The following is a 26,902-nucleotide window of genomic DNA, read 5'->3' on the forward strand; positions in this document are numbered from 1 at the left end:
CACCGTCTGTAGCCAAACACCGGGGGGTGTCAGGAGAACCAACCCCACCCCCCAATAACAGACACGACACCGACATGAAATACCAGATTATATTTTTGCAAATATTCCTAAAACAGGCAACTTTTTAAACCCCCCAACCCCACCCCCACCCCTCCCCATCCAAGAAAAAATGCAAACTTTTCTTAAAAAATAAATTTTTGTCCCCACCCACCAAAAAAAACCAAAAAAAACAAACCAGGAATCTTATTACAAAAAGCAAAAAAAAAAATGAAAGAAATTGAATGCTGTCCGCTCCTAGGCCTGAACAGGGGGCGGCGCGGCGCTGCGTGGTGAAGATGGCGGCGGAGGAGGAAGATCCTCTCGGGCACCCAATTTGTGGAAAGCATAGATTGGACGCTGGAACCCTGCAATGAGAGAGAAGGGGGCGGAGACATGTTATTATAATCAGAGAGTCGGCAAAATATTCTCACAATCATCATCATAGTTTAACAGGAGGACCGGATACAACCGGGGGGCAAATAAAAGGCCAATGGGGTGTTCCCATTCCATTTAACCTCTTCCGGACAGCCGCATGTACATTTACGTCAGCAGAATGGCACATCAACGTACCTGTACGTGCCTGCCTAGACGTGGGTCCGGGGTCCAATCGGGAACCCCCCCCCGTACATGCGGTGGTTCCCGTGGCTTCAAGAGCGATCCGGGATGACGGCGCGGCTATTCGTTTCTAGCCGCCGCCTCGCGATCGCTCCCCGGAGCTGAAGAACGGGGAGAGCCATAAGTAAACACGGCTTTACTGTGGTGGCAGCATCGATCGTGTGATCCCTTTTATAGGGAGACTCGATCGATGACGTCAGACCTACAGCCACACCCCCCTACAGTTGTAAACACACACTAGGTGAACCCTAACTCCTACAGCGCCCCCTGTGGTTAACTCCCAAACTGCAACTGTCATTTTCACAACAAACAATGCAATTTAAATGCATTTTTTGCTGTGAAAATGACAATGGTCCCAAAATTGTCCTAAGTGTCCGCCATAATGTCGCAGTCACGAAAAAAAATCGCTGATCGCCGCCATTAGTAGTAAAAAAAAAAAAAATAATAATAAAACTATCCCCTATTTTGTAAACGCTATAAATTTTGCGCAAACCAATCGATAAACGCTTATTGCGATTTTTACCAAAAATAGATAGAAGAATACGTATCGGCCTAAACTGAGGAAAAAAAATAACTTTATATATGTTTTTGGGGGATATTTATTATAGCAAAAAGTAAAAAATATTGAATTTTTTTCAAAATTGTCGCTCTATTTTTGTTTATAGCGCAAAAAATAAAAACCGCAGAGGTGATCAAATACCACCAAAAGAAAGCTCTATTTGTGGGGGAAAAAGGACGCCAATTTTGTTTGGGAGCCACGTCGCACGACCGCGCAATTGTCTGTTAAAGCGATGCAGTGCCGAATTGTAAAAACCCCTTGGGTCATTTAGCAGCATATTGGTCCGGTCCTTAAGTGGTTAAAGGCCAAGTTCCCCTATATACCGTATCGCACAAAAGTAAGTACACCCCTCACACTTCTGTGAATATTTTCTCGTATGTTTTCATGTGACAACACTGAAGAAATGACACTTTGTATCTACAATGTTGTGTAGTGAGTGTACAGCTTGTATAACAGTGTAAATTTTGCTATCCCCTCAAAATAACTCAACACACTCCTGGGCATGGAGGTCACCAGATCTTCACAGGTTGCCACTGGAGTCCTCTTCCCCTCCTCCATGATGACATCACAGAGCTGGTGGATGTTGGAGACCTTGCGCTCCTCCACCTTCCCTCTGAGGATGCCCCACAGATGATCAATAGAGTTTAGGTCTGGAGACATGCTCGGCCAGTCCATCACCTTTACCCTCAGCTTCTTTAGTGAGGCAGTGGTGGTCTTGGATGTGTGTTTGGGGTGGTTATGTTGGAATACTACCCTGCGGCCCAGTTTCTGAAGGGAGGGATCATGCTCTGCTTCAGTAGGTCACAGTACATGTTGGCATTCATGGTTCCCGCAATGATCTGTATCTCCCCAGTGCCGGTGACTTGTCGTTAAGGTTCCCCTATCCAGATGGTTCCTGTAAGGACTGCGCAGGTGCAATCCTTGCCGACGGAAATCTCTGAACCTCGGCCGGCATTCAGGCTCATTCCTTAACATCCCCGTGGATTGGAGGATGTTTAAAAAAGAGCCAGGAGGCCGAGCGAGCGAAGCGAGGACGTGAGGCCGACTGGCCACTTTCCTCAAATTCAACGTCGCCCAAGGTTCGGAGATTTCCGTCGGCAAGGATTGCGCCTGCGCAGTCCCTACAGGAACCATCTCGATAGCCGAAACCAGATCGTCAGATCACCGGCAGCACTCATGCAGCCCCAGATTTGAGACAGAAACCAGTAAGACACAGGAAGCAATTCACCGTCTGACCTCATGGACAGGTAAAGGGTCGCTTTTGCCGAGTTCCTGCCAACCTTGGGGTGTTCTCACTCGTTAGGTGTGGTATTGCAGAAGAAACACCCCATGGAAGGCAGGACCTCTCACAAGGTGGCCAGGAGCGGAGTGGGCGACAACTGCTGGGAAGCATCTGGAGTCCCAACTACAACTACGTACAGAGGAAAGAGTAACCAACTGCTCAGATGAACCAAAGAGCCTTCTCACTGAATCCAAACCATGGGTGCCGGCAATGCAATGGTGATGCAAAAATATGGAGGAAAACTTGGACAGCCGCACTCCAAAAAAGCGTTCCTTTTATTAAAACTGGTCACAAAAAATACATGCCACAGCAAAATTAGAACAGAAGCTGACGCGTTTCACAGTGCTTAATCATAGCTATGATTTTTTTGGAGTGCAGCTGTCCAAGTTTTCCTCCATATTTGTACAACTACGTACAGGTAACGGGTCGCCTCAGCCAACAGGGTGTCACTACTAATCTTGGGGTGCCACCAGGGCTGTCTTAATGAGAGGGCACTGCATGGGGGCCCCAGCTGCATGGGTGGCCCTGCACTTTCCCCAAAGCAGCTGGTCCTTGAGCCCACGCTACCCTGAAATTGGGGGCCCCCCTGATGGCACTGAGAGTGATGGATACACAGGGGAGGCAGGCTGGCAGCAGTGCACCGTGCTGTGGAGAACGATACCCATTTCACAGCCAGCAGGGAGGGGCAGGGCCAGAGCGCCAGTGATGCTCTGACCACGCCCCATGCAACTTGAATGCTCGGGACTCAAAGGGATGTAGAGAGGCCACAGTGTAGGGGGTATCAGGGATGTAGTTGGGGGTCACAGTACAAGGGGTATCTTATGGTATATGGTTACAGTGCTGGGGGGAATATTTAGGGTGTAGAGGGGTCAGAGTGCTGGGGAGGCATCAATCTATCAGATATATTATATGCACAGGACAGCTTTGTTACTTTTATGTATGTAGTATTTTCCCCACTGTTTCTTTGCTGTACAGAATGATTATTAATAGAGTTAATGTGGCGCTCCACCCAAAAGGGGAAGCTTCACTTGTCTGCCTCCTACCTACTTGATGTCTGTTACCTGCACGGTCTCCATTGTAGGGGCCCCAGAACATTACTTTGCCCAGGGGCCCATAATGCTAATAAGACGGCCCGGGGTGCCACCACCAACCTCGGGGGTGCCACCACCAACCTCGGGGGTGCCACCACCAACCTCGGGGGTGCCACCACTCAGATGTGAAACGGCAAAGATCAGACAGGAGAAGAGGAAACACTCCATGGTGAGCAGAACCTTTCACAAGGTGGTCAGGACAAGGGTGGAGGACTACCAAAGGGAGCATCTGAAGTGAGGTCCAAGGAGTCCTCATGAAGTACAATGGGCGTACTACTGACCCTTCAAATTTTAAAGTCCAGACAATTTTGGGTTTTAAAGAGACCCGGTCACCACCTTGCCCATTCAGGAGAACGTGACAGTGAGTGTAAAGTCCACCCCCAACCACTTTATGATGAGGGAGCACCGGAGGGGAGTATAAAGTACCTGGTGTTGGAGCCTGCAAGGATCATCAAGCGAGTGTGCCTAGGCCTAGCTCAGTGCTTCTCAACTCCCGTCCTCAGGACCCACCAACAGGCCAGGTTTGCAACATAACAGGTGAGATCATGTGCTGCTCAGTGATTGTAGTATTTTAGTCTGCCCCCCCTAAGGTTAAACTTAAAATCGGCCTAGCGAATGGCCTGGGGTGTACAATGCCCGTTTTGCTGGAAAGGGTGTATAGCAAAGTGCAGGCGCCCCAATCTCACCCACCACCGCCATGCAGAGGTGTGAGGGGGGGGGGGGGGGGGCCCCTTTACTCGTTTCCAGATTGGCACACCTGACAGAATACCGGATTACCTTTTGATGAAGCACACTGCGGTGCGGCCAGCAGTTCATAACTGGAGAAGCCCACTTCGGAAGACATGAGGTAGGAGGTGAACTGCTCCGGCTTCATGGAGATCCTACAGAAGTTCTTATAGATGGATTCCTGAGGAGTCAAAAAATAAATACATTACATTCTGCTGGGGGAGGGGACCTACCTGGGAATACCGGGGGTGAAGCTGAACTCCAGGCACATCAGGTTGGATGTGGAAATCGGTTTGGCCGGTCTTGTGATCAATACGGGCATGCCGGTGACCTTTTATCTACTGTACCTAAAGCAATATAGCTCGGTCACCAGCCCTCCCCCCTCCCATCCTGTGATTGGACAGTAAAGGGAGCAGCAGAATGAGGAGGTCATCTCTTTGGTCTTTCCTCCTGCTAACCGTTGGCTGACCACACTGTGTGAGGCTATAGAGCATTGCAGTCAATAGGGGGCTTTTTTTTGCATTGCATACTATTTCCTTGAGGACACTAAGCAAAACGAAGGACTGGTGTGGGAGGAGCTACGGTCTCAAGGGGGCTGGCCTTCAGTATTCCATTTCCTTGAGGACACTAAGCAAAACTGAGGAGAACTGGTGTGGGAGGAGCTATAGCATCAAGGGGGCTGGCAAAATTGGTGTGAGAGGAGCTACAGCTTCAAGGGGGCTGGGCCTTCAGTATTCCATTTCCTTAAGGGACACTAAGCAAAACAAAGGACTGGTGTGGGAGGAGCTACAGTCTCAAGGGGGGCTGGGCCTTCAGTATTCTATTTCCTTGAGGACACTAAGCAAAACTGAGCAGGACTGGTGTGGGAGGAGCTATAGCATCAAGGGGGCTGGCAAAATTGGTGTGAGAGGAGCTACAGCTTCAAGGGGGCTGGGCCTTCAGTATTCCATTTCCTTAAGGGACACTAAGCAAAACAAAGGACTGGTGTGGGAGGAGCTACAGTCTCAAGGGGGCTGGGCTTTCAGTATTCCATTTCCTTGAGGACACTAAGCAAAACTGAGCAGGACTGGTGTGGGAGGGGCTATAGCATCAAGGGGGCTGGCAAAATTGGTGTGGGAGGAGCTACAGCTTCAAGGGGGCTGGGCCTTCAGTATTCTATTTCCTTGAGGACACGATGCAAAACCGAGTAGGGTTGGTGTGGGAGGAGCCAAAGCCTCAAGGGGCTGGGTCTTCAGTATTCTATTTCCTTGAGGACACCAAGCAAAAAAGGAGCTACTGTCTCAAGGGGGGCTGGACCTCCTGTTTTCTATGTGCTTAGTATCCCATTTCTCCTATAGGTGGCAGTATAACCCAAGGCTGCTAAATTGTCAAGCTGTGGCCCTTAATGGAAAGGAAAAAAAATACTCTTTAACCCGCCCTTTACCACCCACACGTTGAACATGTATGTTATGGAGAGCCGATGTTTATGTACCGAGTGCGCTCTTATCGCACGCTCCGAGCGCAGAGATCGATCTGGACTAAAGATCGGTAGCTGGCGAGACCAGCTTCTAATCATGTGACAGTGGTCAACTGATGGCCGATCCTTCCTTCCTGCCCCACGAGCTTTTACAGGGGTTAATCTGCCTGGAATTCTGCTTTACCAGTAGTGTTCAAGGTCAAGCATCTGCTGCAAAAGCACATCATATCCTTGGATGTATATATAAAGAGAAATAGGAACATAACACTATGATAGCACTGCCCCCTGTAGAGTTTATTTAGCACTGCAATCAATACAGATTGGAGACCTGAGCGGGTTCAAAGGCAACCAAGTCTTGCAAAGGTTGAGCCTGCCACCCCCCCGTTTATGGTCCCTGGGTTAGGGTAGTAATGAATGGGGCTGCCAATGCATATTGAACATACTGGACCCTATGAGCCAAGGAACTGACCTTCCTTTTCTGGGGTCAGGATAAAAATGTTGGCGCCCCGTGCGAGGCGAGGCAGTTGATCGAGTTTCCTTTTTTCAGGACCCAGATTGCTCAGGCTTCCAAAAGACTTCAACCCAACAGATTCACCCCCCCCGCCCCCCCACCCTCGCTCTACTCACTGTCAGCTTCTTCCTCTTCCCGTAGGAGGACCAGGGTTGGGGTTCCAGGATGAGGATCCCCCCCGGAGACAGGTGCCTGTAGATTCTCCGAAACATGCGTTTCAGTCCCTCGTCTCCCCAGTTCAGGTGGACCCACTTGGTGACGCTGAGGCACAGGATGACGTCGTATTCTGGCCGCTGCACCTCCACCAGCTCGTCCTGCTCCACCACGTAATTACCCTGCAGGGGGGAGAGAAAAAAAGGGGGGGGGGTTAGTCACAGAAGTACTTACAAGCTTTCCCAGAAGTCGCATTTCACCGTTATGGGTGTGGAGGAGCAGAGAGACCTCCCTACCATGGCTCCACCTCCATCCATCCTTGGGTTTCCATGCTACAGAAAGGGGGGCGTCTCACTTCTCCTGCTGCATTCTCTCAACCAGCCCCCCCCTTTTTTTTACCATCATAACTTTTGGTATTCAATATCTATAAGCCGATTGGGCAAAACGGTGGTGGAAATTCCAGCCTTCCTCCCACCAGCCCTGTACACAAGGAGTGGAGATGTTGGACATAAGGTGGGGTGTAGTGGCCAACTAACTGCCCCCCAAGGGGCACATCATGCAGCCCTTGGCACCCATGCCTACGTCCCTCATTGGATTTCACTTTCTGCAATCGTGGAAGCCCAGCGTCACGCGTGTGGGCGTCACCCAAGGTGGTCCTAACCCAGCCAGCCTGGGAACGCCCACTCCTCCAGACCGACCATGAAGGCGTTTCAATTATTTACATAACTCCTCCCACTGCATGCGTCAGGACTGATCACCTTTTGAAGGCAGGGTGTTGGGATGCTTTCAGGAAGCCGTGTACAGCCCCCTGCTGGTCCCTCCCACCAGCCATAGAGAAGTAGAGACCCAACGATGACATCACCTGGTCTCCAAGTAGGAGTTAACCTCTTGGCGCCAGCCTCCATGCGACCTCTCAGCGGGCGGGCCTTGCTGCCAAGCGGTCGCATATTTGCATGCATTAGAGCAGAGGGTAGGCAACCTCGGCCCTCCAGCTTTCTGACCATCTGACCGCTATGACAGCCAATCACGGTGGTCACATGATCATTAATCGCGGCATCCTAAACCCCTTTAAAGCAAGGGGTAGGCAACCTCGGCCCTCCAGCTTTCTGATAATCTGACCGCCAATCACAGCGGTCACATGATCATTAATCGCGCCTCCCAGCATCCTAAACCCCTTAAAGCAGGGGGTAGGTAGGCCACCTCGGCCCTCCAGCTGTGGTGAAACTACAAGTCCCATGAGACAGTGCAAGACCCCTGAAAATCACAGGCATGACTCCTAGAGGCAGGGGCATGATGGGATTTGTAGTTTCACCACAGCTGGAGGGCCGAGGTTGAAGAAAAAAAAATGATCCGTACTCCGGTCGTTGCTCTTTAACCACTGAAGGACCGGACCAATATGCTGCCTAAAGACCCAAGGTGTTTTTACAGTTCGGGACTGCGTCGCTTTAACAGACAATTGCGCGGTCGTGCGACGTGGCTCCCAAACAAAACATCCCGATCGGACCCCCCACCCGCTAGAAGGCAGGGACGTACAGGTACGCCAATGTGCCTGTCCGTGCCATTCTGCCGACGTATATCTACATGCGGCGGTCGGCAAGGGGTTAAAAACGAAGATTTTTTTTTTTATTGATAAACTACAGTGAACAAAACGCAAGTAAAAACAGTTGATGCGTTTCAGCCTATAAGGCCTTAGTCATAAGGGAGTGTTGAGGTTGCCTACCCCTGCCGTAGCGCAAATACAGCTGTTCCAAGTGTGTGATCCCGGAACATTTACGCAAGGCCAACAGAAAGCGCCCAAGCTTTCTGATAATCTGACAGCCAGTCACAGCGCTCACATGATCATAAACCGCGCCTCCCCGGCATCCTAAACCCCCTTTAAGGCAGAGGGTAGGCAACCTCGGGCCCTCCAGCTGTGGTGAAACTACAAATCCCATCATGCCTCTGTCTCTAGGAGTCATGCCTGTGATTGGTCAGGGGGGTCTCGCAATGAATGTCTCATGGGACTTGTAGTTTCTCCTGCACAGTTGGAGGGCCGAGGTTGCCTACCCCAGCCTTAAAGGGTCGGGAGGCTCCAAGAGGTTATAATATGACAATGGGGGGGGACAGGGAAAATATAATCAAGATTACAATTCCACCTTAAAGATTTAAAGGGGGGGGGGGGGGGGGGGGGGGGGACTAGAAATTCCATCAGCATTTTTTTTTTATTGCTCAGTGGGGAGTTATCCCCTCATTTCTTGTCCTAGTGGAGGGAAATAACCCCCAACAGGATCAGATACTAAAAACCTCAACATCCGTCTTACCCCCTTTTCCCTGGTCTACTAAAAAAAAAAAAAAACCCACACACACAAAAAAAAACAAAAAAATATATAATAATAATTATTATTTTATTATATTTTTATTATTAATATTATTTTTATTATATATATATATATATATATATATATATATATATATATATATATATATATATATATATATATATATATATATATATATATATATATATATATATATATATATATATATATATATATATATATATATATATATATATAAAATATAAAAATATTACATATCATTTTATTTTTATTATTTTATTTTTATTATTATTTTTATTATAATTTTTATTAATAAAAATAATAATAGAAAAATAAAATAAAATTATTGGATATCATTTTATTTTTATTATTATATTTTTATTATTAAAAAAATATATATATATATATAATAATAATAATATCAAAATAATAATATTAAATATCATTTTATTTTTATTATTTTATTTTTATTATAATTTTTATTAATAAAAATAATATAAAAACAAAATAAAATTATTAAATATTTTATTTTTATTATTTTATTTTTATTAATACAATAAAAATAATAATAATAATAATAATATAAAAATAAAATAAAAATAATAATATTAAATATTATCATTTTATTTTTATTATAATTTTATTAATAAAATAATAATAATAATAATAATAATAATAATAATAATATTAAAATAAAATAATAAATAAAAAAATATAATAATAAAATTAACCTACTGTCAGTATTCCCATTGCAAGGATTTTGCTCATTTCCTGTCCTGGTGACAACACAGGAAATGAGTGAACAAAAACCTCCAAAAGTACAGACACAGCCTGGCAGAGAGAATGAGGAGCCATTTTTTTTACTTTTTACTAGTAAACCTGTGATGTAGCCAGGGTCTCGTTTTTATGTTTATGGTCATTTCTAGCAAAATAATAAAATAAAAAATAAATGTGAAAAAAGGGCATGCAAAATAAAAAAATAGAAAGAAAAAGAATAAAAATTGCCCAGTAGGCAAAAAAAAAAAAAAAAGGACTTGAAGTGCAGCTACCCGGGTCTGTATCAATGAGCCCCTCCAATCTGCTCAGACTTTGGAGAAGGAGGAGGAACCAATCAGGCTCTAGGTACACAGGGGGCACGTGCTGACAGAAGCAGAGAGCAGAGCGATGCCCCCAGTTCTATGCTGCTCCTCCTGTAGGCTGGGCTCACACTGGTTCAATCGCTTCCCTGTGCGCATCGCACGCAATGTCTGTGCAGAACCTTTCCCCTCCCCCTGTCCCACACCTGAATCACATCGCATTGGGTGCTCACACCCATGCGATGCGATCTTAGCAACCGCACTGCGTTTTGTGATCTGTGTTTGGGGGGGGGGGGGGCGTTACGATAACCGACACCCGCAGCCGATCGCATGGAAGCGGTGCGATTGCTTAGAGCGTGATGCGGGGGGGGGGCGCAGCGATTCTTGTGTTTCCTGCATTAGTATGAACCGAGACTCAAATGTCTAAATTAGTTGTTGTAATGGAGGTCGGGGGATCAGGTTGTATTGTCTGGCAGGGGGGGGTCCCTCCTCGCTCGGTTTAGCTGCCAGGAACCAATAGGCAGTCAGTTACATAGTTAGTCAGGTTGAAAAAAGACACAAGTCCATCCAGACCAACCACAAAAGAAACAAAATAAAGTCCTGTGTAAGGTATAAATTGCTGGAGGCGTGGCCTAGGACTCGCGTTACAGCTGATTGGCCCAGCGCCGTCACATGCACCTCCCCCTACCAATGTCATACCTAGAAGTATTGGGCCATTCCATTTTCAGTACGGGGGGGGGGGGGGGGGGGGTATACGGGGCTCTAAATGGGTAAAGATCTCCTCTAAGGTGGACAGGACATCCTATGTGGGAGCGCCGGACATGTCCGGACATGATCGTTGGACAGCTGACTAAAAAAAAAAAATCAAAAAAAAAATCTGGGATTGCATTCCATTCAGTGGGAGGAGACATGCGGGGGCTTCAGGACCCCAAATATCTCATTAACCACTTCAATCCCGGGGAGCATTTACTCCCACCCCCCCCTGCCCAGGCCATTTTTAGCTGTCTCTGTTTGAATGACAATTGCGCAGTCATACAACGCTGTACCCAGACAGAATTTTTATCATTTGTTCCCACAAATAGAGATTTATTTTAAATGGTATTTAATCACCTCTGATTTTTATTTTTTTCCAAGTAAAAAAGACCGAAAATCTTGAAAAAAAAATTAAAATTTTGCTTTCGTTTCGGTTATAAAATGTTGTAAAAGAAGTAAATTTTCTCCTTCACTGAAGGGCACTGATAAGGCGGCACCGATGAGGTGGCACTGACGGGCATTGATAGGCGGCATTGATACGCGACACTGAAAGGCTGCAAAGATGGGTACTTATGGGTGGCACTGATAGGCAGCACTGATGCCACTGGTAGGCATTGCGAGTAGAGCTGCACGATTCTGGGACACAAAGAGAATTGCGATTCTTTTTCTTAGAATACAGATCACGATTCTCAAAAAAAATGCCTGGCATCGGATCAATGCTGGTGCGCACTCACAGCGGTGTTTCCCAGCCGAGAAATGTGGTACTGCCCACAACCAGGCATCCTCTCCTCCGATCGGCGGCACTTGCATTTTCACGGAGGTTCCGTGGCTTCTCCTCTGGGCCAGGCTACATCCCGGGGGAGAATCGAGATCACGATTAATATACGACTAATCGTTCAGCTCTAATTGCGAGTGGGCACTGATTGGCAGCTGCCTGGGCACAGATTTGCATATCACTGGTGGTCTAGGGGGGGGGGGCATACCTGGTGGTCTAGTATGGTGGGCATCCTGGGCGGCATACTGGTGGTCCTGGGCAGGGATCCAAGGGGGGACTATGCCCATAAACAATCAGCACAGACCCCCCCCTCTGTCAGGAGAGCAGCCAATCGGCTCGCGTCTGTCAGACATTAGTGAGGAAAAGCCGATCAACGGCTCTTCCTGTTTACATCGTGATCAGCCGTGATTGGACACGGCTGATGACGTGGTAAAGAGTCCCCATCGGAGGCTCTTTACCGAGATCGGCGTAGCGGTGCTTCAGATTGACACCCCGCACCACCGATCGCCGCAATGTGTGCCCCCCATGGACTTTTTGGTCCTCTATGTCAGTTTTTCAACTCCAGTCCTCGGGGCACCCCAACAGGTCATGTTTTCAGGATTTCCCTCATATGAAACGGCTGTGGCAATTACTAAGGCAGTGAAACTGATCAAATCACCTGTGCAAAATAATGGAAAGCCTGAAAACATGACCTGTTGGTGTGCCTTGAGGACTGGAGTTGGGAAACACTGCTCTATGTTATCAAAAAAGTAAAAATGTAAAAAAAAATAAAAGCGGAGGTCCACACAAAAATGGAACCTCTGTTTTTCAGACCCCCCCCCCCCCCCTCCGTCCGGTGTCACATTTGGCACCTTTCAGGGGGGAGGGGTGCAGATACCTGTAAAACATCCATTGCGACACACATGCTACATATCGCTACGCACGCCGGCGTGACAGCAATTATTTTTACCACCAGATCTCCGTAAATCGCAGATGACCTATCGGGATGGGGGGGCAGTTTAAAAATAAAGTGTCGCCTATGGTAGAATTTAGGGGACTGAAGTTTGTCGCCATTTCACAGGCGCACGCAAAAATTTAAGGTTGGACATGTTCGGCATCTACTTACTCGGTGCAACCTTATCTTTAATAATTTTATTTTAACAAAATTGGGTGATTTATTGCATCTTTCCCCCAAAAAATTGCATTAAAAAAAAAAACGCAAGTACTGTGTGACATACAAAAAATAAGCAACACCCACTCATTTATTCTCTAATGAAAAAAAAAAGAAAATAAATAAAAAACTAAATATATATATATACTCCAATAAATTTTCTAGTAAAATATACCGATTGTTACATATTGTATACAAAGTGCCATGAAAGGTCTGGGCTGGAAGTGGTTAAAAACTGAAACGAAAACTAAAGTATAAAAAACCCGCAATGGTTACAGCTTCCCTTTGTAGAGTGAATATGCAAATACATACGTCGGGCTGTGACCGGTTCTCTTTAATCCTTTTGCTGCCACAAACGCAAGCCATACGTTGGCAGTAGTGAGGGAATTTCCACACATTCCCGTCTTCTACGTTATTATTACAACAACAACGGAACAATTACAGACAGGTGCAGGAACCTCCACTAGGCCCGGCCTGAACATGGAGGACTTGGCGCGCTCCTCCTGCTAGGAGTTCATTCCTGGGGCCACACTCCACCACATAGGACATCTGCAGCTCCAGCAGTGGGCTACAAGGACCCGGCTTAGGTCTGAGGGGTCTATGGGGTAGGTTTCATTGGTCCCTTGGCCCTCTACAAGGTGCCTCAAAGATCGGGGCTGGCTCAGGTTTCAGGGGTCCCAGGGCCCTCTACAAAAGGTAAACGCAAAGACAGGAGCTGGCTTGGGCTTCAGGGCCATCTACAAAAGTACCACAAAAACTAGAGCTGGCTCGGGTTTTAGGGGCAAATTACAAGGTAACCAAAGACTGAAGCTGGCGCAGGTTTCAGGGGTCCCTTGGCCCTCTACAAAGATACCTCAAAGATTGGAGCTGGCTTGGGTTTCAGGGGTCCAAGGGCCCTCTAGAAGGTACCTAAAAGACTACGGCTGGCTCAGGTTTTAGCAGCCCTTTACAAGGTACCTCAAAGACTGGAGATGCTCAGGTTTCAGGGGTCCCTTGGCCCTCTACAAGGTAATGCAAAGATCGGGGCTGGCTCAGGTTTAAGGGGTCCCAGGGCCTTCTACAAAAGGTAAAGCAAAGACAGGAGCTGGTTTGGGTTTCAGGGGTCTGAGGGCTGTCCACAAAGGTACCTCAAAAACTAGAGCTGGCTCGGGTTTTAGGGGCAAATTACAAGGTAATCAAAGACTGAAGCTGGCGCAGGTTTCAGGGGTCTCTTGGCCCCCTACAAAAAGGTACCTCAAAGACAGGAGCTGGCATGGGTTTTAGGGGTCTAAGGGCCCTCTAGAAGGTACCTCAAAGACAAGAGCTGGTTAGGGTTTCAGGGGTCCCAGGGCCCTCTACAAAAGGTACCTCAAAAGCTGGTTTGGGTTTCAGGGGTCCTCTAGAAGGTACCTCAAAGACTGGAGCTGGCTCAGGTTTCAGGGGTCTCTTGGCCCTCTACAAAAGGTATCTCCAAGACTGGAGCTGGCTCCGGTTTCAGGGGCCCTCTAGAGTCTAGACGGTACCTCAAAGACTGAAGATGGCTTGGGTTTTAGGGGGTCCCGAGGCCCTCTTCAATCTACCTCAAACACTGGAGCTATCTTAGGTTTCAGGGCCCCCGAGGCCCTCTACAAAAGTACCTCCAGACTCTAGGGGCCTTCTTTCCATACCCGCAGTTACGGCTCTTTTAGGGTGACCACCGGGTCCGAAGTGCGGACGTTATGGCAAAACCTATATCTGGTGTTCCCAATGCTCAGCCGGGGGTGGTACGATTTCCCAAGCTGCGACCAACTAAAAGAAACACGCCCTTTTCATTTTTTGGACTTCCCGTGACCACATCTGTCTGTAATCCACCCCCCCCCCCCAATGTGGTCTACGTATTACCACGCGCTTTTCTCCAGAACCGACCATCTGAATCTGGCAGACTGCCCCGGCCCTAGGTGGCCATCCCAACAGAATTCCACCACCTTTACCACAGACCCCCAAATGCAGATGTATTAGGTCAGGGATCTCCAAACTACGGCCCTCCAGCTGTTGCGGAACTACACATCCCATGAGGCATTGTAAAACCCTGACATTCACAGACATGACTAGGCATGATGGGAATTGTAGTTCCTGAACACCTGGAGGGCTGTAGTTTGAGGACCCATGTATTAGGTGAATGCCATAGACCAGTGATGGAGAACCTTGGCACCCCAGATGTTTTGGGACTACATTTCCCATGATGCTCCACTACACTGCAGAGTTCATAAGCATCATGGGAAATGTAGTTCCAAAACATCTGGGGGTGCCAAGGTTCACCATCACTGCCATAGACAGTGAAGACTAGAGAGGCTGAATATACAACACATGTGCAGGAGGGGGGCGGGGGGGTCAGATACAAGCAGAGCATATAATAATCACACATCAAGGGGGTTAATTACAGAGCAATGACAAGCATGGGGGGGGGGGGGGACAACATTGGGTTTGAATACATATTACTGCGCCAGCATAGGCCATCCTAATGATGCAACCAGCCACCATATGGCACATCCCAGACACCATCTTGGAGAAGGAGGGGGGTAAAGTAATTCTATAAAAAGATACTCCTGATCAAGTCAATATTTCACTGCAACGAACGAACATTTCATCGCCAACCAGCTCAGCGATCGCTTCTATTTTATTTTTGGGATTGCAATCTCAGGATGGAAGTTAAACTATTACTTCCTGTATTTGTCTTCTGATAGAGCTTCTAGGAAGGAGTGATGGTGGGGTTTGTGGGGGGGGGGTAGACGTTTGTTGCCGTCTGGGGCCCCCCCGAGCTGAGGAGATTCATCCTCTGTCCCCCCGCCCCCCAAAATGTTGTCACCAGAACACAGAGAAGAAATCCTCCAAGTGGAGACACCAACAACCAAGGAGGACCTTCCTGTTGTATCAGAGGGCACAGGAAGTGAACCCCCAGTTAGACGTTTGTTGCTGTCTGGGGCCCCTGAGCTGACTGAGGAGATTCATCCTCCTTGTCCCATCAGGAATCACCCCCCCCCCCCCAAAAAAATGTTGTCACCAGAACACTGAGAAGAAATCCTCCAAGTGGGGACACCAACAACCAAGGAGGACCTTCCTGTTGTATCTGAGGGGACAGGAAGTGAAGGGACACAGATGGCAAAAATACAAACAGATTGGGGGGGGGGGGGTCTCCAGTTTGCTGCCAAGGGGTGTTAGAACCCCAGTTAGATGTTTGTTGCTGCCTGGGGCCCCCGAGCTGAGGAGATTCATCCTCTTTGTCCCATCAGGAAACCCCCCCCAAAACATGTCACCAGAACACGGAGAATAAATCCTCCATTGCATCTCTGGGGACAGGAAGTGAACCCCTAGTTAGATGTTTGTTGCTGCCTGGGGCCCCTGAGCTGACTGAGGAGATTCATCCTCCTTGTCCCATCAGGAAACCCCCCCCCCCCAAAAAATGTTGTCACCAGAACAAGGAGAAGAAATCCTATCAGTGGGGACACCCAACAACTTAGGAGGACCTTCCCGTTGTATCTGAGGGGACAGGAAGAGAAAGATGGCAACTAAGGGGTATTAGAACCCCAGTTAGACGTTTGTCGCTGTCTGGGGCCCCCGAGCTGAGGAAATTCACACTCTTTGCCCCCCCCCCCCCCCAAAAAAAAAAAAAATGTTGTCACCAGAACACAGAAGAAATCCTCCAAGTGGAGACACCAACAACTAAGGGGGACCTTCCTGTTGTATCTGAAGGGACAGGACGTGAAGGGACACAGATGACAAAAATACAGATATGGGGGGGGGGGGGTCTCCAGTTTGCTGCTAAATGTACCCACAATGCACCCCCCGCCCCCCCCTGCAACGCTCAGGTTAAATGCAGAAGTTCACAAGCTTGACCTATTCCTCGCTCCTGTAGCCCTTCCTCCCCCTCTTCATACAACGGGGTTCCCCAACGCTGCCCTGCTGGTCACAGCTCTCTGACATCACCAGGACGGATGGTCCTGTCCACATCCCGGGAGTGTTAAGGGTTTGTTCACACTTGCAACCGGGAAGGGGGGGGCAGCAAAACCATGGGGTTGCGCTGCGGTTTTACCAAACACCCCCTCCTGGTCCACTTACCAGAATACTAGACATGCAACCACCACCTCCAAACACAAGTAATGCAGTTCAATATGCCCCCCCACCCCCCCGCCAAAATTGCAGAGCGCTCGTACAGCAATTATTAGGTTAAAGCCGTTCAGTGAGGAGAAGACACATTGCTTTCTCTCAGCCCGGAACGCTATTCAGAGCATGCGTGACAAGAGCCCCATCTGCTGGGGGGGAGTGAGAAGGAGACTTGTACTCTCCCCCCACCTGAGCAAAGTGAGGATAGGGGGGGGGGCACCTACAGGACCAAGGGATAGGGCAAGCGAGACATCTTATTCCTTAATGCCCCCATTAAACCCCCCCCCCCCCCCCACACAAGCTGTACACAACTATAATATGCAGGCTTGGGAGGACCTTCCTAACATTTAAGATCCAGTTGGGAGTTCACAACGATGGGGCTTCGACTTCCGGGGGGGGATAGGGAGACACCCCAAGAGCACTATATACAGTCACCCCCCCCCCAATCCTGGCTCTAGCAATCACCACGGGTGGTATAGTGCTTGATGACCTCCATACCAGGGCACAGTGCCACCAATAAGAGGTCCCCCCCCCATTCTGCACAATTTAGGCCCAGCTTCCCTTGTGCTCAGTGCCATGTGATAGGGAAGTCACATGACAAAATGAAGAGGAGGAAGTTCGGTTCCCACTTCCTGTCTGTGCAGCAGGCCACCCATCTGAGGTGGTTTGGGAGGGGAAGGGGGGGTACCTTTTCACCTTGCCTCTATACAAGAGGCTTCCTTAGAAGGGTCAAGTGGGGTTTATAAGGGTGGTAAAGTTTGTTTTGTTTTTTTAAACATGTTATATTTGCCTCCTCTGTGCAAGGGCAACTGGCCCCCCCGATCCTCCTCTTCTTGAGTGCCCCCACAGTGAGAGAGACGCTTTCCTGGGAATTCTCCGAGCCCTACTTCTGAGTCCATTGACACAGACAGCAGGACTTGGCCCTGTGTTCACTGGCTCCGATTGACAGCCAATGAGGACCCGAGACAGCGGCTGGAGCTGCTGTGCTCGTCCCCGGAACGATCGGGTTCAGGTAAGTAAAGGGGGGGGGGGGGGCTGCTGCGCTACAAAAAGGTTTTTCCCCTTAAAGCGGAGGTCCGTCAATTTTGTTTTGTTATAGTCCGCAACTAAAAATACTGCAGCTGCTGACTTTTAAAATAAGGACACTTGCCTGTCCAGGGCGCCCACGATGTCAGCACCCGAGGCCGACCCGTCCCTCGGATGCTGCTGCAGCCATCTCCGGTAAGGGAATCAGGAAGTGAAGCCTTGAGGCTTCACTTCCTGGTTCCCTACTGCGCATGCGCAATCCGAAGGGACCCTGCTGTCTTCTAGGACCCGTGTGTCTCCCAGAAGTCAGTGGGGAGGGGGTGGTGTAGATACCCACAGATAATGCGGCTATCTATGCCCGGAAGTGGGTGCAAATACCTGTATTAGTATCTGCTCCCCCCTGAAAGGTGCCAAAATGGGACACCAGAGGGGGGAGGAATTCGGACAGCGGAAGTTCCATTTTTGGGTGGAACTCCGCTTTAAGGTGGAAAATCTTGAGGGTTTACAACCCCTTTAAGATGTCCAGATGACTAAAGCTTTACTAGGAGAAACATAGGGGGCGGCCATTATCGACTTCTCATTTTTCTAGTACTAGTTACCTGGCTGTCAAGTAAGGGTGAGCTCCGGCGTGCTCGCATAGAACACGTGCAGAGCCCGCCAGGAAGACATTTTTCCGATGCTCGGCTGCAGAGATCGAGAAATGTCTGCCTGGCTGTGATTAGCGCGGCGCGGGTGCCGACTTCCTGGCGGGCTCGGCACGTGTTCACTGCGAACACGCCGGAGCTCATCCTTACTGTCAAGCCAACTCTGGCTTTGGAGCTTTGAGTCGTAGACCTTGATTGGTAGGAGGTTCCGACTTTGCTGAGGAACATTTCTGTTCCAGGACGGTGACCCCATAGCCAATAGGCCACCATAGCAGCTGGATGAGGAACATTTCCAGAAGGAGGTCAATGTCACCATCCACTTGGGTCAGTGCTACCACAGAAGGAGGTCAACGTCAACATCCATGGAAGTCAACGTCGTAGTACAGAGGTCAGTGTTACCACAGAAGGAGGTCAACGTCGCCATCCATGGAAGTCGTTGGCCTCCCATGTGTGGTCACACCGACTTCCATGGATGGCGACGTTGACTTCTGTGGATGCCAACACTGACCTCTGTACTACAACGTCGCCTTCCATGGGGTGACCAACGTCGCCTTCCATGGGGTGACCAACGTCGCCTTCCATGGGGTGACCAACGTCGCCTTCCATGGGGTGACCAACGTCGCCTTTCATGGGGTGACCAAGTCGCCTTCGTCATCCATGGAGGCCAACGTCACCAGCCATGCGCCTCTAAGAAAATGTTAACTAAGCAACATCTAAACGTTTGGGTGAAGGTGGACAATAGTGAGTGGAATCATACCCTGGATTCTTAAAGTGGACAACAGGTCCACTTTAAAGCTCTGAAGGACTCGGATTTTGAGATCCCACTAAGGGTCACAACTCAAGCCGTTGAGACTCGTTGTGCCATCAAATAGTGGCAGGAGTAAGACCTCATTGTATTAGCAGACCTGGCAAGGTCCTGTCCCTGTAGCCCAGTGGTTCCCAACTTGAATCCTCAAGTTCCCCCCAAAAGGCCACGTTTTGGGAATTTCCCTTAGATAAAAAAAGAAAAGGCCCTCAAAGATACCAAGGCATTGATCAAGTGAGGGAAATCCTGAAAACACGACCCGTTGGACATACTTGAGGACTAAGGTTGGGAACCATTATTGTAGCCAATGAGCGATAAGCTTGCCACCACCCACCCAACCCCAGTTTTGGTTGACCACTACTTAGAACAGTCATCTGACTAGATAAAAATAAAAGTCACCATCCCTCCCCCCACGCCCCGTCTCACCTTGACGAACGCCACGTTGTGCGGGAAGACACGGATCTCTTCTTTGCTTTCCTTTCCAGCCTCCTTCCCCGGAACAGCCGGAGCTGCGATGGGGCCCCGTATGGCGGCCAGTGAAACAGGGAAGCCGCCACCACCGCCTTTCGTGTACTCTGAGAGATAATGTCTTATGTTTTGCCGGGCGGCTCGAATCAACGAGCTGTCAATGTCCACCCCCACAATGAGCGAGGGCCCCAGGTTCTGCGCCACAGTCAGGGTCAGGTGGCCCACGTTGCAGCCAATGTCCAACACGTTCTTGCCCCGGAACCACTCGGGCCTCAGCACCCGAAGGCGGGGATCATCAGACCGGCACGGGTTTCGGTATCCGTAGTATCGGCAGTAATTCCCGTACTGGAAGCGGTTCTTCTCTTTACCCTGGGGCCCCAAACACGGCGGCTTGGCCGCACCGCCTTGAGGTTTGGCGGCAACGACCACGCTGGCCAAAGTCTTGACTTTCTCGGGGCTCCCCTGCCTCCCTTCAGACTTGCTGGAGGTCCTCCTCCTCTTGCGGTGCCGAGAACCCGACGTACACGCGCCACTGGCCGCTGCCGCCGGCCCATCAAGTCCTTCGTTTTCCAGGGAGGGTAATGGGACGACTTCATCGCGGCAATTAATGGCAGTGTTGAGTTCGTATGGCCGTAACTCCTCAGGGATAAGCTCGGGCTCCTGGCCCAGCCCGACCGGCCCCTTGGGGGTCACGTCTGTGGACGGGTGGTGCCGATGGCGGTGCCTTTTCCTGCCGCTCTTGAGGGGGGAGAGGAGGAGCTCCCCTTCGCCGGCACCGGCGTTAAGGCTCAGAGGGTCGGTGATGTCCCTCGGGATCAGGATCTCCACGGGGTCCCGGCTGCGGTGAGGGAGCGGCGAGGACTTGGGGGTCTCGGCGTTGAGCGTCCGGCTGACTTCCTCGTCCATCAGGCTGTTGAGGTTGAGCGGGTCGAAGATGTTGCCCCCGAGGAGGAAGTTGGACGGAAGGACGGGGTCGCAGTCCGAGTTGACCCGCCTCCGCCGCTTGAACGCCACCGGGTGCTTGAAGCCCACGTTGAAGCTGTTCCTCCTCTTTCCCTGGAAGCCGTTCCTCGGCACGCGGGGCGGCAACAACGGCTCCTCCTTGGCCGGCTTGGCGTCCGGCAGCGGGGGAGGGGCCGGGGGCGGAGCCATGAAAGTCTTTTCGTCATCTTTGATGGGCTGCAGGGTCTCCTGGGAGGAGGCCATCTCTAGGAGGACCTCCATTGGGGGGTCAATGGAAGGCTTGGGGCAAACCGTGGCTACGTATCCCACATCCTGGGCCCCGGGCCCCTCCAGAACCCCACCCCCTGAGCTGCTGGATCTGTAGGAGGCGGGGTTTTCACAAGCCACTTCCTCAAGGGCGCTACCTCGCAAGCCACTCCTACTTCTTAAGACACTCCCACTTCTTCAGGGACACTTCCACTTCTTGATAGGTCACTCCCACTTCTTCAGGGACACATCCACTTATTGATAGGTCACTCCCACTTCTTGATAGGTCACTCCCACTTCTTCAGGGACACATCCACTTATTGATAGGTCACTCCCACTTCTTCATGGGCACTCCCACTTCTTCAGGGACACATCCACTTATTGATAGGTCACTCCCACTTCTTGATAGGTCACTCCCACTTCTTGAAAAGCCACTTTTACTTCTGATAGGACACGCCCACCAACGGAGAGGCCACTCCCACTTCTTAAAGGGCACTTCCTTTCTTCAGAGCAGCTGTCAGTCATTCAATGTGGGCGGGACCTGTGAAGAGAAATGTATGAATTATTCATGAGGAAGGTGGTTAGAGAAGTTGCACTCCCCCCCCCCCTCGCTGACAGAAATGGCGGGGTGAGCCGACAGTTATCCCGCCGGCTCCGCCCCCTCCTCTCACACACACACACAAACTCCGAGAAAACCAATAGGCGCTCTACCTTCCCTCGCAGGCTGGGGCGCATGCGCGCTGCCGACCACACCCACTCCTAACCAAACACCTCCGACGCAAGCGGAGAGCGAGCGAGTCTGTGTGCGGCTTCACGGCGCGCGCTCCTTTATATAGACAGCCCGAGCCCCGCCCTGGACACCGCCCCCGGCCCCGCCTCCACGCCCCCTGGCCTGCCGTGCTCCCGACACGTGACGCCGATGGACGCGCGGCCGTGGCCAATGAGAAGGCGGCCGAGGAGAGAGCCGCCCCCTGCCGCTCGCCCAATCACAGGCGTCAATGTGAATATAGGCGGAGGGGGAGTTGCCTGAAAACGGAGGAACGGTGACTACGGCTGGGGGCTGGGAAAGCCGCTCTCCGTGGTGTAGAGGGGGGCGGACTGCCGCTGTCTGGTGAGAGAGATCGGACAGCGGCGGGTAGAATCACCTCACCTCAGAGGAAAGTCCGGAGACAGGCGGACAGGACACCTAATATGAGGGCGGGGGGGGCCTGCGAGAGCCGCGGGGCATGCCGGGGGATGTAGTTACAGGCCCCGCCCTCCGTGTGGACGTTCTGGTGGCGTCGCTGAGTTCTGTGTAAAATGGCGGCGGGAGAGCCCGGGACCCCCGGAGACCCCCAGAGGGCCGTGTGTGGGGGGGAGGGGAGCGAGTCCGGGACTCCGCCCACAGAGGCCTACCGGAGACCGCCGACCGCCCCACCGCCGGGTGTGTGTGTGTGAGAGACGGAGATGTACCTACCGCTCACACCCGGATCTGTGTACAACTACCGGAGACTTACCCCCTCCACCACCTACCGCCCCCTCCTTCACCACCGGGGACTTACCGTTCTCTACTGTGCAATATATACACCCCATACAGTGCAATATATACACCCCATACAGTGCAATATATACACCCCGTACAATATATACACCCCATACAGTGCAATATATACACCCCATACAGTGCAATATATACACCCCATACAATATATACACCCCATACAATATATACACCCCATACAATATATACACCCTGTACAGTGCAATATATAGACCCCATACATTATATACACCCCATACATTATATACACCCCATACTGTGCAATATATACACCCCATACATTATATACACCCCATACAGTGCAATATATACACCCCGTACAATATATACACCCCATACAATATATACACCCCATACAGTGCAATATATACACCCCGTACAATATATACACCCCGTACAGTGCAATATATACACCCCATACAATATATACACCCCATACAATATATACACCCCGTACAGTGCAATATATACACCCCATACAATATATACACCCCATACAATATATACACCCCATACAATATATACACCCCATACAATATATACACCCCATACAGTGCAATATATACACCCCGTACAATATATACACCCCATACAATATATACACCCCATACAGTGCAATATATACACCCCGTACAATATATACACCCCGTACAGTGCAATATATACACCCCATACAATATATACACCCCATACAATATATACACCCCGTACAGTGCAATATATACACCCCATACAATATATACACCCCATACAATATATACACCCCATACAATATATACACCCCATACAATATATACACCCCATACAGTGCAATATATACACCCCATACAATATATACACCCCATACAATATATACACCCTGTACAGTGCAATATATACACCCCACACAGTGCAATATATACACCCCGTACAGTGCAATATATACACCCCATACAATATATACACCCCATACAATATATACACCCCGTACAGTGCAATATATACACCCCATACAATATATACACCCCATACAATATATACACCCCATACAATATATACACCCCATACAATATATACACCCCATACAATATATACACCCCATACAATATATACACCCCGTACAGTGCAATATATACACCCCATACAATATATACACCCCATACAATATATACACCCTGTACAGTGCAATATATACACCCCACACAGTGCAATATATACACCCCGTACAGTGCAATATATACACCCCATACAATATATACACCCCATACAGTGCAATATATACACCCCATACAATATATACACCCCATACAGTGCAATATATACACCCCGTACAGTGCAATATATACACCCCATACAGTGCAATATATACACCCCGTACAATATATACACCCCGTACAATATATACACCCCATACAATATATACACCCCGTACAGTGCAATATATACACCCCGTACAATATATACACCCCGTACAGTGCAATATATACACACTGTACAATATATACACCCCATACAATATATACACCCCATACAGTGCAATATATACACCCCGTACAATATATACACCCCGTACAGTGCAATATATACACACTGTACAATATATACACCCCATACAGTGCAATATATACACCCCATACAATATATACACCCCATACAATATATACACCCTGTACAGTGCAATATATACACCCCACACAGTGCAATATATACACCCCATACAATATATACACCCCATACAATATATACACCCCGTACAGTGCAATATATACACCCCATACAATATATACACCCCATACAATATATACACCCTGTACAGTGCAATATATACACCCCACACAGTGCAATATATACACCCCGTACAGTGCAATATATACACCCCATACAATATATACACCCCATACAGTGCAATATATACACCCCATACAATATATACACCCCATACAGTGCAATATATACACCCCGTACAGTGCAATATATACACCCCATACAGTGCAATATATACACCCCGTACAATATATACACCCCGTACAATATATACACCCCATACAATATATACACCCCGTACAGTGCAATATATACACCCCGTACAATATATACACCCCGTACAGTGCAATATATACACACTGTACAATATATACACCCCATACAATATATACACCCCATACAGTGCAATATATACACCCCGTACAATATATACACCCCGTACAGTGCAATATATACACACTGTACAATATATACACCCCATACAGTGCAATATATACACCCCATACAATATATACACCCCATACAATATATACACCCTGTACAGTGCAATATATACACCCCACACAGTGCAATATATACACCCCATACAGTGCAATATATACACCATGTACAGTGCAATATATACACCCTGTACAGTATATACACCCTGTGCAATATATACACCCCGTACAATATATACACCCTGTACAATATATACACCCCATACAGTGCAATATATACACCCCGTACAATGCAATATATACACCCCATACAATGTATACACCCCATACAGTGCAATATATACACCCCATACAATGTATACACCCCATACAATATATACACCCCGTACAGTGCAATATATACACCCCACACAGTGCAATATATACACCCTGTGCAATATATACACCCCATACAATATATATACACCCCATACAGTGCAATATATACACCCTGTACAATATATACATCCTGTACAGTGCAATATATACATCCTATACTGTACAGGGTGTATATATTGCACTGTACGGGGTGTATATTCCTCCCACACTACAGACATGCTGGGAGGGTATTTGGCTCCTGTGTGGGTTGTCCCCAGTATGAGTGAGTGAGTTAGAGAGCTGTTAGCTCCTCAGGGGCGGGGACTGATGTGAATGTATTATATATATATATATATGATGTGTTGTGTAACCTGATGGGGCTCTATAAGTACCTGGAATAAATACATCCTGTAGAGTGCAATACTATATGGTCCTCCTATACACATCCTGTAGAGAGAGACCTCCAGGGAGTGTCCCGTGTGTGTGCTGTGCAGTCTAATACCCTATATCAGAGCGCAAGATTTCTAGTCCTGAGACCACTACATTGCCCCGCCCCTAAACACGCCCTTGTCACTGATCTCAGGAAATGACACTCTTAAATGTTTTATGCAGAGTTACGTTACAAATATAAATATTAACAACAACTTTAAAGCATATCAGTACCCATCAGTGCAGCCCTATCTGTGCCCATCAGTGCGGCCATATCTGTGCCCATCAGTGCCGCCCTATCAGTACCCATCAGTGCAGCCCATCAGTGCCGCCCTATCTGTGCCCATCAGTGCCGCCCTATCTGTGCCCATCAGTGCAGCCCTATCTGTGCCCATCAGTGCAGCCCTATCTGTGCCCATCAGTGACGCCCTATCTGTGCCCATCAGTGACGCCCTATCTGTGCCCATAAGTGCAGCCCTACCTGTGCCCATCAGTGACGCCCTATCTGTGCCCATCAGTGACGCCCTATCTGTGCCCATCAGTGCAGCCTATTAGTAGTGCCTATGAGTGCAGCAGGGAGGAATCGGGAGGAGAGCGGCGACCTCCCGCTGTGATAGAGCTTGGGGATGAAACACCGGCCGCTGTCGAAGTCCCGCCTCCTGGACCGGCATTGGACCAATGTGCTGTCAACCACAGGAGCCGACCCAGGAGGCGGGACTTCATTTGACAGCCGCTGTTCATATACAAGGCCGTGTCACAGCGGGAGATCACAGGCGGGGCAGACAAACAACCGACCCTCCCCCAACACGGAGCACCGCCTCCCACAGCTCTACAGTGCAATACTGCACCCTCTGAGGTATTCATGAGAGGGGGCTACTCACAGAAGTAAGTACACCCCCCTCACATTTCTGTAAATCTTTTCATGTGACAACACTAAAGAAATGACACTTTGTATCTACAATGTAAACCCATGTAGTGATACCATTGGATCCATACTTCCTATGATTGGATACAGTGCCCGTTGTCACCCATGTAGTGATACCATTGGGTCCATACTTCCTATGATTGGATACAGTGCCCGCTGTCACCCATGTAGTGATACCATTGGGTCCATACTTCCCATGATTGGATACATTGCCCGTTGTCACCCATGTAGTGATACCATTGGGTCCATACTTCCCATGATTGGATACAGTGCCCGTTGTCACCCATGTAGTGATACCATTGGGTCCATACTTCCTGTGATTGGATACAGTGCCCGCTGTCACCCATGTAGTGATACCATTGGATCCATACTTCCTATGATTGGATACAGTGCCCGTTGTCACCCATGTAGTGATACCATTGGGTCCATACTTCCTATGATTGGATACAGTGCCCGCTGTCACCCATGTAGTGATACCATTGGGTCCATACTTCCCATGATTGGATACAGTGCCCGTTGTCACCCATGTAGTGATACCATTGGGTCCATACTTCCTGTGATTGGATACAGTGCCCGCTGTCACCCATGTAGTGATACCATTGGGTCCATACTTCCTATGATTGGATACAGTGCCCGCTGTCACCCATGTAGTGATACCATTGGGTCCATACTTCCTATGATTGGATACATTGC

At 49.0% G+C, this 26,902-nt stretch overlaps 1 protein-coding gene across 1 annotated transcript; it reads right to left on the reverse strand.

The window, feature by feature from the left end:
* Positions 1-204: 204 nt before the first annotated feature.
* MEPCE (methylphosphate capping enzyme) lies at positions 205-20,917 on the reverse strand. The gene is made up of 4 exons (XM_040347049.1): positions 19,525-20,917; positions 6,396-6,614; positions 4,364-4,493; positions 205-404 (listed from the first exon to the last, which is right to left on the reverse strand). The coding sequence occupies exons 1-4, from the start codon at positions 20,788-20,790 to the stop codon at positions 295-297; spliced, it is 1,725 nt and encodes a 574-aa protein (XP_040202983.1). The 5' UTR covers positions 20,791-20,917; the 3' UTR covers positions 205-294.
* Between the last annotated feature and the right edge of the window lie 5,985 nt (positions 20,918-26,902).

The sequence above is a fragment of the Rana temporaria genome, chromosome 3 (genome assembly GCF_905171775.1).
Source record: "Rana temporaria chromosome 3, aRanTem1.1, whole genome shotgun sequence".
Classification (NCBI taxonomy): domain Eukaryota; kingdom Metazoa; phylum Chordata; class Amphibia; order Anura; family Ranidae; genus Rana; species Rana temporaria.

What these genes read in the sequence shown, in the direction of transcription:
- MEPCE (XM_040347049.1), bottom strand. Translation starts at nt 20,790, where the DNA reads ATGGAGGTCCTCCTAGAGATGGCCTCCTCCCAGGAGACCCTGCAGCCC. An exon ending in ACAACGTGGCGTTCGTCAAG is followed by an intron (nt 6,615 to 19,524) that starts GTGAGACGGGGC and finishes TCCCCCCTGCAG; the next exon opens with GGTAATTACGTGGTGGAGCA. An exon ending in GGAAGAGGAAGAAGCTGACA is followed by an intron (nt 4,494 to 6,395) that starts GTGAGTAGAGCG and finishes TTGACTCCTCAG; the next exon opens with GAATCCATCTATAAGAACTT.